Source organism: Quercus suber, unplaced genomic scaffold (genome assembly GCF_002906115.3).
Source record: "Quercus suber isolate HL8 unplaced genomic scaffold, Cork oak 2.0 scaffold_390, whole genome shotgun sequence".
In the NCBI taxonomy this organism is placed as follows: domain Eukaryota; kingdom Viridiplantae; phylum Streptophyta; class Magnoliopsida; order Fagales; family Fagaceae; genus Quercus; species Quercus suber.
In genome coordinates this window covers 188,322-200,537 of record NW_027069842.1, presented here as the reverse complement: position 1 = coordinate 200,537, position 12,216 = coordinate 188,322, and the positions used below count along the sequence as shown (strand labels likewise).

Here is a 12,216-nt window from a genome sequence, read left to right as displayed (position 1 = left end):
ATTTCATTGTCACGTTGTTTTTAATTAGGTTGCAAATTGACCTACTTTCAAAACAATTTGGGTACATGTATAGAGAATAATCCTTGGCTATCCATATACTAACCCTATGGTTAGTACTATTAGTACTACTACAATGAACCTAGCTACCCACACAAATATTTCTAACACCTAAAATGCTGCAAACTGTGCTCTTTTGAATCTGTTTTAAGGCTATTTACTGCCTCCAGATCTCCCCTGTGCTGTAAACCTGGCCTTGGATTTTGATTTGGCTCAATGTATGCTATTATATTATATGACGTAATTTATTCTCTTTTCTCTTTATGAGTTTTGATAATTTCCCAACAAAAAACATCATTTAAATGTATATTATACCATGGAGCTTGACTAGTGTTCGAAACATCTGAATTCATGACTTTTTGGGATAAATATAAACGAACCTTTTTTCATGGATGTATATATGCTTAGTTGTTTTAAAAGCAAACATGGCAAATTATAAGCACCAGTGATTTAAACTTCTCTCTTTTTTTTTTTTTTTTTTTTTTCAGTTTATTTATCAAAGTGCTGCATAATACTTTTGACAAATCTACTATTAGATTACATCTTCTTTTTATATCCTCTATATTTGCAAAATTTCTAAAAAAATAAAGATCAATGGCTATGTTATCGATAAATTGTTTAAATTATAAGCTCATATTTTATGCATAGCTATTGATCTTTAATTTTCTAAAAAATTTGCAAACATAAAGAATATAAAAAGAAGATGTGACCCAATGGTGGATTTGTCAAAATTTACCTTCAATAAAAAGACATTAAATAAAGTTGTAATTTTAAGTTACAACAAATTTTGTAACTTAACTTTATTATATATATAAACTTCTGAAGTGTCAAGACGACAGTGTGAGACTGTAAGTGCAACCAAAACATATAGTAGTTCATTACCAGCACATGGCCTGCCTAGCCACTTTCTTTGGTTTGTAATTATGGAGCTGTAGCCTGCAGATGTAAGAAATTGTTACTTTGAGGCTTAATTTGTCCGTAACTTGTGCTGAAAGTTGCCAGTGGTTCATAACCTGCAAAACAAGACAAAAAATATGACAGCTAAATAAATTGATAGAAAATCAGATAAGCTGTGTTTAGGACTATTGTTTGGTCATGGCACTGGCAGTGTTGTGTTTAATTGAAACACCTATCACCTCTAGTCCAACACAACTCAAGATTCTCTAAAATATTGTAAGTACTTGACTTGAGTGTGGTCCTGTGGTATTGGGCACGTGAAGCTGAATCAGCATCTATATCTTTGCATGTGTTTAGGTACACACTACACAGGAAGAGATCTAACTTAATGAAGGGAAGGAAAAAGCATTGTAGCTGATTCAACGCGAATATTTTTGCTTAATATTTGGTAGATATTCACATTAAAATAATAAATAAATAGAGTATTAGAATTAGGAGATACTGTTATGTTCTCTTTTGTTCTAAGTGACTATATGTCAATGTGTATGTTCCCTTTTGTTTTTAAGTCTTGTCTATCTTCAGGCTTAATATCAATTAGTGTCTTAATCTAATAATAAAAATGATAGAAAATAATTATTATAAACAAACGCTATAAGCTGAAATTATCTATAAAAAAAAAGTATTACTTTGAAGCTTACTTAAATTAAAAAACCCTTAAATAATAACATTACAAATTTCTTCTTAAAAAAATTATATTAACATTACAAATTTGCAACCTTATTGGAGTCATTCAAATTGGGAGGATCTGTGGTGCTTGAATTAGAGAGTAAAAAAAAAAAAAAAAAAAACTGGATTTTGATAAAATCTTTTATTCATTACCAAAGGAAAGGCATTACCTTTAGACTCATGGTTCCTTTCGTGTAATCACTCGGCAGAGCACGTTCTCTGTATTAATTATTCATATGATACAAAGAGATCTTGGGATGTGTGTTGGTAGGCACTGGTTTTCCCTTACTAGATTTGCATTTTCATTAGCTAATCTGGATATTTCTGCAATTAATGCCAGTGCCGGCTCTTGTCGACCCCTAAATTGTGGAACGTATCCAAGCTTTATCTAATTAGATTAGTTCTTTGACTTCCAAAAAATTAAAAAAAAAGGTTCGTTATGCATAGCCTGTGATAAAACTCTTTTTAATTTTTATTTATTTATTTTGGGCTTAAATGTCATCATGTTTAAAAATGAGATAGAGGATCTCTCTTCGTGAGTTTGGTTTTTTTTTTTCTTTTTTTAATTAATTAATTATTTGTACATGAGTTAGTGGCTGATATGAATGGAAGAAATTATTTGAAACTGAAATTCTTGATTTTTTAACTCTCTTGTAGAGGCAATGAAATTCAAATAAAAAAAACCATCTATACTAGCCTCATCACATGCACTTCGTGCATGCAATGATGCTTTTTTTTTTTTTTTTTTTTGGTTTACACATTTTAATCATGGAAATTTTATTTTATTTTATATTTTAAGAAAAAGTTGTATTATTATTATTTTTGAGAATGAGTTGTATTAGTACTTATGGGTACCCGAGGACCGAGGAAGTAGCTAAGGGGTTGTAGCATTGGCCCGAGGACCGAGAAGAAGCTGAGGGTTGTAATGTTGCCGAAGGTCGAGGAGGAAGTTGAGAGGTCGCAGTAACGACGTGAAGGTACTCTAAGTCTCAGGTTCAAGAAAAGGAGCCGCCCGAGGGAGGGAAGTTGGACCTATAAAGAGTGGGAGACAGTGGGCAATAGGGAGCTTAAGGCCTGGAGTAGCCTGTTGCATCCGCATTAATTAGAACCACCAACTTTCTCAGCCGCATTAACGAGGAGGTGACCTGAGCAGTACAGGCCACAACTAAGAGTTCCTGCCACCATCCACTTAGATGTGAAAGGTAACAAGTGTCAGAAAAGGAGTAGATGAGGGAGAAATCAATGGTGGAGATACAAAGGAAGGGGCTATATAAGGAAGGGAGAGAGCGCCAGAAAGGGATGGTCTTTTTTGGAAAGAAAAAGAAAAGAAGAAAGAGGAACAATGTGATCTTCCGTTTGAATTTTGCTTCCTCGGGAGCCTCTGTGTAAAGTTTGATGCTTATTCGTTTCTTGAATATAAGTCTGAGTTTTGAATGTTAGTGTCCTCGGGCAGAATACATTGTTGTTGTCATTTCCCATCTCTTACAAATCTTATTGATTTAAGCCAAGTGTGGGGAACCTCCCACTATCCTAAGTGGGCTTGGGCCTTTTATCAATTTATCTGGTCCTTACAGTACTTGACTACTAATATGATAAAGAAATATGGAGGTGAAAAAAAAAACAATTTAGTGATAATAAAAAATGCTACTTTTTGGGAAAAAAAGTTTTATTTTTATATTTTTTCAAAAAGAAGAAGGTGTATTAGTACTTGACAACTAAAGTGAGAGAGAAAAGTGGAGGTGGAAGGAAAAACTGTTTTGTTTTTTTTTAATTTAATTTAGCTAAAAATTAGGAGTTTGTAAATTACTAATTTTACATGTCTAACCTTATGATTTAAGCATTAGAAACAGATGATTTTGAGGGCATTTTGGCCATCTAAATTGATAAACCCAAATAAGGAAACCCCTTAAATAGTAAGTATAGATATAAAATAACCTTGAGGAGTTTTTTTTTTTTTTTTTTTTTTTTTTTTTTTTTTAAGAAAGAGGTAAGATAACAGGCAATAATGTTTAAAAGTAAGATAAAAATAGTGTCATAATTTTTATGATAGTTTTCTTTGTGAGAGTTGACAAAAAGTTTGAAGTTTTGAATTTAAAATAAAAAGTAGTAATTCATATTGGAGAAAAAGGAAAAAGCCTAAAACTTAGGAACTTTTTTAAAAATAGTAAATTACTCTTTTAACCGATTTTTTTTTTTAATTTAAAATTATTTAACCAAAAGATAGGGGTATTTTAGAGAGTTTAAGAGTTTGTGTGAAAATATTTTATTACACAAAATGATGAAGCCCATACAGGAAATCCTGTTATTATTAGTGTAGATAGATAGATGAATAAATTAAATCCCAAATTATAATAATAAAAAAAGTGCCAAAAATTTAGCCAAAAAAATAAGGAAAACAAACTTCTAAGAACAAAAAAATTTTGGGGAGGAGGCCAAAAATAAGGGGGAAAAAGGAAAGGAGGTCAATAAATTATACCCGAAATAGAAAAAATGGATAAAGATAAATTCTCTATGACCTAGACCCCAAAACAAATCAAATGAGGGCACAAATCAAATCAACAAAACAAAACAAATCAACAAATCATAAATATCCCTAAAAAAATCTTCGCCTTAGACCCCAAAATGCATAAAGCCGCCCAATGCCTCCAATGAGGGCACAATTTCACAATATAATCTGGTATTGATGTAATACTATAATTACTTTTAGATTCATAAAATATTTGATCTTTAGATAGTCCATTTTAAAAGAATGATAAAACTTAGGAATAATTCCTTAATTTGTTATATCTTAGGATCTCTGATTAAATTCAATCATATCACATAACCATTTTTCAAGGCCAAAAGTAGTTGAATTTAACTGGGAATTGAACTTAAGAAACTACATAAGTTTTACCCTTAAAAAAGAAGAATGAGGAAATCGAGTATAAGCAAATCCTGTGATGTCCTTGGCTAGATAAGCAAATCCTCCTCTGATGCTTTTTTCCTGTTATGTCTTGCAATTATGATGATGATCTACCAATCTCTTACTCTCTTAGGTTCAACTGGTTGTGCTGAGTACACTCTTTGATGGCTTGCTTCTTCCTTAAAAAAACTGAACTATACATGTTAATCAAAGCATTACAAGTCATCAATGTGTCATGAGGATTTGGGGTCTTACCTTCAAAAATCAACTGGTTTTTACTATGCCAGATAGACCACAATGTCACTGCCATAGTACTCTCAACAAGGAGAAATTATAAGATCCGCATGGTGGACAAATGATGTAGTTCACTATCCTACTAAAAAACTTCCACCTGTTTAAAATTGTTAGTTAAAAATTTTTTTAAAACAGAAATTAATTACTAACTTGACAATTTTAAATAAGTTGAAGTTTTTTAGTTGGTTGGTGAACAAGTGACGTGGTCCACCAGAAGACTCTATAATTTCTCATCAACAAGGGGGTTGATTGATCTATGGTGCTCTATATTCAATAACCATTCTTTTTCTAATACTAAACTGAGCAAGGTTGCAAAGTGGAGCAAATGGACTGAAATAGACCAAGTAAACTTAAATGGACTAAAGTGGATTGAAATAGACTAAAGTGGACTGAAATAGACTGAAGATTCAGAATGAAACTAAATTATATCCAAATGGACCAAAGTGGAGCTAGTGGACCGAAGTCGACCTAATAGACCAAATATAACAAAGTGGACCGAAATAGACTGAAGTGTACTAAAATAGACTGAAGAGGACCAAAAAAACCAAAGTGTACTGACAAAGACCGAAGAGGACCGAATAGACTGAAAAAGACCGAAGTAGACCGAAATAGACTGAAAAAGACCGAAGTAGACTGAAATAGACTGAAAAAGACCGAAGTAGACCGAAATAGACTGAAAAAGACCGAAGTAGACCGAAATAGACTGAAAAAGACCGAAGTAGACCAAAATAGACTGAAAAAGACCGAAGTGGACCGAAATAGACCGAAGTATACCGAAATGGACCCAATTGACCAATATGGACTAAAATGGACTGAAATAAACCAAAATGGATTGAATGGATTGAAAAGGGACCAAAGTGAATTGAAATGCTATGCTAATCCCACTCAATAGAAGCATAGTAATAATAAATACTACATTTCAATTTTTAGATATCAATATAAATAATTAGATATAAATTATATGGATGGTGTCGTTGTCGTTTTTTTATCTAATTAATGTCATATGATGCTCCGATATAGTAGCTAATAAATATAATATAGAATCACTAAGATGGGTGAATTTTTTATATTTTATTGGTAGGTAGCCCTACCCTAATTTTGATTGGAGAGGTTGAAATATCGGGACTGATTGAGTTTGCAGGCTAGGTGCTTAAAAGTGAGGCCCAGCTTGGTCCAGGAAGAAGCCCAATACTTAGTGACAGCTGAGCAACATGCCGTTCAACAATAGAGCAAACGATTTGTAGCATAGCTCAACAAATGATAGAGATAGATTAACGACTTGTAGCCAATCTTTCTCCGGTGTGTGAGGTGTACTAAACCTTGAACTTCACTTTCAGCCTCTTCTAAAACCATGTATCCTTTAAAACAAGAGGCAGATTTAAACTCAATAACAAAATTTGAAGTAGACCGAAATAGACTGAAAAAGACCGAAGTAGACCAAAATAGACTGAAAAAGACCGAAGTGGACCGAAATAGACCGAAGTATACCGAAATGGACCCAATTGACCAATATGGACTAAAATGGACTGAAATAAACCAAAATGGATTGAATGGATTGAAAAGGGACCAAAGTGAATTGAAATGCTATGCTAATCCCACTCAATAGAAGCATAGTAATAATAAATACTACATTTCAATTTTTAGATATCAATATAAATAATTAGATATAAATTATATGGATGGTGTCGTTGTCGTTTTTTTATCTAATTAATGTCATATGATGCTCCGATATAGTAGCTAATAAATATAATATAGAATCACTAAGATGGGTGAATTTTTTATATTTTATTGGTAGGTAGCCCTACCCTAATTTTGATTGGAGAGGTTGAAATATCGGGACTGATTGAGTTTGCAGGCTAGGTGCTTAAAAGTGAGGCCCAGCTTGGTCCAGGAAGAAGCCCAATACTTAGTGACAGCTGAGCAACATGCCGTTCAACAATAGAGCAAACGATTTGTAGCATAGCTCAACAAATGATAGAGATAGATTAACGACTTGTAGCCAATCTTTCTCCGGTGTGTGAGGTGTACTAAACCTTGAACTTCACTTTCAGCCTCTTCTAAAACCATGTATCCTTTAAAACAAGAGGCAGATTTAAACTCAATAACAAAATTCATCTTCTCTTTCCATTTTTCCAAGAGGGCCAAGCAAATAACCTGTACAAATATCAGCACACTAGTTACCGCCTTACTGCCAAGAATTAGTCTAAATGATTTTTAAGTCTCATTTGATCTATGAGTTCCTCATTGAGTTCTCTCAACCAACACCTTTGTATGATCTTCAAGGAGTTTTTCCCTCCCCGTAGTTATCCAGTGTATGCAGACTGCAGAATAGAGGGTTACACACACTTGGTTACTAATAACTTACAATGGCAGCTCCCTAATGAAAAAGTGTGCCAGACACATGCCACAAACGTAGAACAGGGCTACCTAAATCCTTGATAAAAGGAAACAAACCTCATTTTTATTACCTACTTCTGTGAAACATGAAATTCAATGGAGGGCAGTAGTGCACCAATGCATTACTGGGAAATGGTTACTGGTTATGCCTCAAAACAACTGGGGATTGCACGTAAATAATCACATAAAATTATATATTCATTTATAAAAATAAAAATTAAAAAAAAAAAAACTAAAAATTTGCATCCATTTGATATAATTACCATACATCATTACATCCATTTGTAAGCATCATTTAAAAATGCCAAAAATCTAAAAACTTGACACTCTATTGGTATGTATTTTTCATTTGAGTCAAGTTGATACTTAGAATAGCAAAACTTGGTCTATTGAGATGTTATTTTTCATTTGGATTCAACTGAGCCGTTTGTCAAGTTAAAGAAGATTACAAAAACCAGGATTATTTGGGATCGTTAGAATCGTACAATCCTACCAATCCTGAACGATTGCAAAGATCCTTAAAAAATAGGACCGTGGATCGTAAGATCCTATTTATTTGGGAGAAAACAAATCCTACATTGGTACATTAAATAATCACATAAATTATACATTCATTTATAAAATTAAAAAAATAATGATAATAATAATAAACTAAAAATTTGCATCCATTTGATATAATTATCATATATCACTACATCCATTTGGAAACATCATTTAAGAAGACCAAAATCCTTAAAACGTGACACTCTATTGATATGTATTTTTCATTTGGGTTCAACTGATACTTAGAATAGCAAAACTTGGTCTATTAAGTTGTTATTTTTCATTTTGGATCCAACTGAGTCTTTTGTCAAGTTAAAGAAGATTACAAGAAATCAGGATTGTTTGGGATCGTCAGAATCGTACTATCCTACTGATCCTAAACGATCGCAAAGATCCTTAAAAAATCTGGATCGTTTTGAACAGATAGGATCGTAAAATTATAAGATCCAGATTGAGATTTTGACAATCATGGTAGGGACAGTCATCATATATCATATAACTACACCTATGTTCCCATGGCTTTGTAATTAGAAGGAGCAACTTCAGGTGGTTTTTTGAAAGGGATCAGGCAGGGGTATCTGTGCTTCTCTGTAATGAGCCCAAATTTGTACTACAGTTTTACAGGTTAATTCTTGTTATCATATAGTAATCCTTGTAACGAATCAAGAGTCAATTACAAAGGCTAGTCAGTGGAAAGATTGCAAGAAGTGGAGCCAAATTAGCTTATATTATAAGAAAGGCCAGAAGTGTTGCCAAATAGTTAACACGTTCTAGTTTGTAAAACTTGGTTTCTTTTGTTATGGTGATGCATTGCACAAGAACACGCTACTGCAAAAAATGGTACTCTGGTCCGTGATCCTAAATATGCATTGTGTGATACAAATACCATATCAGCATCTTAGCATTTGCAAGTCATCAAGCTTCCAAGCTGAAACAGGGGATCAAATAAGTAACAAACAAATTTTGCAAGCACAGTTGTACTCATGTTCTATTCCAACAAAAATTTAAAAAGAATCAACTACTAGTATACATGTGTATTCTTTACAATGGATTTACTTGATTCCGAATTCAGGAACCATAATATATAAACAAACAAACAAACAAATCAAGGTGATTACAACAGTTTCCAGTTCCTTCTATTCTGAACTCTTAATCCCTTCTTCCTTATGGTCAGAGAGCCGGCCATTCTCTAATGTGTAAGGCTGATACCCAGTTGGGCTAGAAAGCTGACCCGAGCCGCTACTGCTTGCGGATCTCTCAATATCATTCATCTCTGCCACAAGGGGAATTGGCCTTGCAGGGATTGAAGGAACTGACAAATCAGTCTCCAACATTTTCACAACCTGATCCATAGTAGGCCTAGCATACAACTGCGGATGAGAACACAACACGGCAACCAAAACATACTTCTCTAACACCTCCGGCACACCCAATTCTGGCATCCCATTATCAATAACATCCAAAGTCCTTCCATTTCTCACCGAGGACCACGCCCAATCGGTAACAAGTATTGGTTGGCCATCACTGTTTGTCGAGAGGGCCTTCCTTCCACTCAAAAGCTCAAGCAACACAACACCAAAACTATACACATCACTCCTCTCAGTCAATTGTCCATACAAAGCATACTCAGGAGCAACATAACCCATTGTCCCAGCAACCCTTGTGCTCAAATGTGTCACACCCTCTGGTGTAAACTTTGCAAGACCAAAATCAGCCACCTTAGCCTCAAACATCTCATCCAAAAGTATATTGCTTGCTTTAATATCCCTATGTATAATCCCAGGTTGAGCACCATAATGCAAATAAGCCAAACCCCTTGCAGTCCCTAATGCAATCTTTTGCCTAATAGGCCAACTAAGCTTCCTATCCTCCAAACCCCCAAACAAATGGTCATAAAGACTCCCATTCTTCATCAAATCACACACAATTATCCTCTGGTGACCCTCAAACGGTGTCGTTGCAGTACAATACCCTCTCAAAGCAACAAGATTTACATGCCTAACACTAGCTATAACCCCAACTTCATGTGTGAAATTCGCATCCCCTGAAGCCGAGCAATTCTTAAACCTTTTCAAAGCAACCTCTGACCCATCTGGCAAAACACCTTTGTACACATTCCCATACCCTCCTCTCCCTATAATACTATCTCTGGCGAAATTCTTGGTCGCCTTTCTGATGTCATCGAATGTGAACCTCACCAAAGTGGTACTTTCACTAATCGAATCCAACCCAAATTCAAGACTCGTTTCAACTCTCTCAACATAACTCTGTCTTCTCTTCCTTTTCCTCAAATATAACCAACCCCCACCAAGAATCACACAAAACCCAACTCCAAAAACAAGTAAAACCACCAAAATCACCACTTTCTTTTTACTCCCAGACTTTGAAGGCACTGAGAATTCCAACGCGAACAAGCACTTAGCAGTACCTTCATCACTGGGACCAAAAATATTAGCAAAAGCCGCTGCATAAATCTTCGGGTACCCAGTACAATCAGACACGTTTCCAACCGAAAGACCAGTAAGATACGAGGCTTGTAAAGTGGATAAGGTAGCTGTACACGAAGCACAAGGCGAGTTGTTCTCTAAACTTTGGTTACAGCTCGAAACAACATCGTTTAAGGTTTTTTTTGGGACCAATTTTTCGAATTCAGCTTTGGTGGTGATGTTCATGCAACCCTGTGAGATCCACTCGGTTTTAAAGCCACAGGATTTTCTGATATCGAAGTTTGGGAGGAACGTGTTGATGAGGGACTGGTACGCGACCCAGCATGACTCGGACGAGGTCGGTGGTGGGAGGAACGAGTTGGTGCGTTGGAGGTAATTAGAGAGGACGAGTTCGAGGCCATCGCGGATGTAGTTGCACTCGGTGGTTGTGTCACTGTTGGGTGCTGGGCGAGTTGCGCTCTGAATTAACTGGGACAGAACGTTGAAGTCTAGGGGGCATGAAACGTTGGCGTTTTGGGAAAAGGTTAGAGAGGGTAGGAGTGAGAATAGGAAGAGGGAAATGAGGAAGACCATTTGGGAGAGTTTTTAGGGGAGAGAGAGATGAGAGTGGAGAGTTTGAGTTGGGAGTTGTGGTGTTTTTTTTTTTTTTTTTTTTTTGGTTGGTCTAATAAGGCCAGCCCTTTTGACGAGAGAGTCTTACATGTTTTTGAAACATAAATCCCCTCTCTCACAAGAAGGTGGATCCGAAACATGTATCCCCTCTTTCATAAGGAGGTGGGGCCTACCTCCTTGTGAGAGAGGGGATACATGTTTCTGAAAGATGATGGAATTTCCCCCTTTTGACAGGTTTTTGAGATGTGAATAAGGACAAGCACAGAGAGACAGAGGGAGAGAAGCAGACAGGTAGTACCTTAGTAGTTTCCTGGAACTAGTCCCATAGTTATCACTTATCATTACATTAGTACAAGTTAAATGATAATTTGGTATACTATTATGATATTATCTATTTAAACTATTGAGCAAAAATTCAATTATTTTTGTTAGTCAAACTTTTAAAATCATCTCATTATTCCTTAGGTGTATGTGGTTCCCATCCAGTATAACGAGAAAATATATCGTATCGAATGTCTGTTTTTTCCCTCTTATATGGAGGTGGACCACATATGAGAAGGAGGAAACATATATCCGATGCATGGTATACCTCCTTTTGTATGATAGGTAGGAATCCCTTAAAAGTTTTAAGTCAATGTGGTTTAGTTCTTAAGTTGCATCTCAAACGAACCTCGTTAAGGGTCAATTTGGGATCTGTTTATTTTACTAAAATTGAAAACTTTTTACTGAAAGTACTGTGTAGATAAAGGTAAAAGTTAGCTGAAATAGTATAATGGGACCCATGAATAGTATCAAAAAGTGCAATAGGACCAATGAATAGTAACATAAATAAACTGAATAGTAAAATAAATTAGCAAAAATAATTTTTGTCAAACAGTGTGTAAGTGGAGAATAACAAAAATCACCATTCACCACAAAAAACCATGATCACAATTGTTCGGTCTTTCATGTGTGGTGGTTGGATTCAATCAAAACCGACAATGATGGACAACAAAGGGTAACGAGAGACCTCCACCTAATTTGAAATCCCTTTAAGATCTTTATCAATTGGTTCAGTTGCGTCATATTTCATTACGAGAAAATCGACACTCAAATTGAAAGGATCAGTTTTTGGAGACTTCAATCCACCGCCAACCACATTATATCATCAAAACTACTCAAATCTCGATAGGTCAATTTGAGCAAAGCACATGGTTTTTCGAATGAGTCTTTTAACAATCCTAGCTAGACCTCATTTTAGAACCATTAAGCCAACTAAGGACGGAATTAAGGGTTAAGAGCATTCGTAGCAGTGGAGCTAAATAGCTATAATGCTATTTTAGCTCCACCAAAATACCAAAA

At 35.1% G+C, this 12,216-nt stretch overlaps 1 protein-coding gene across 1 annotated transcript; it reads right to left on the bottom strand.

The window, feature by feature from the left end:
* Window positions 1–8,766: 8,766 nt before the first annotated feature.
* LOC112001569 (probable LRR receptor-like serine/threonine-protein kinase RKF3) lies at window positions 8,767–10,914 on the bottom strand. Its single transcript, XM_024033748.2, has one exon. It carries the CDS (start codon window positions 10,834–10,836, stop codon window positions 8,953–8,955), a length of 1,884 nt encoding a protein of 627 aa, XP_023889516.2. The 5' UTR covers window positions 10,837–10,914; the 3' UTR covers window positions 8,767–8,952.
* Window positions 10,915–12,216: the final 1,302 nt, after the last annotated feature.

Coding starts and splice junctions, on each gene's coding strand:
- LOC112001569 (XM_024033748.2), bottom strand. CDS start 10,836: ATGGTCTTCCTCATTTCCCTCTTCCTATTCTCACTCCTACCCTCTCTA.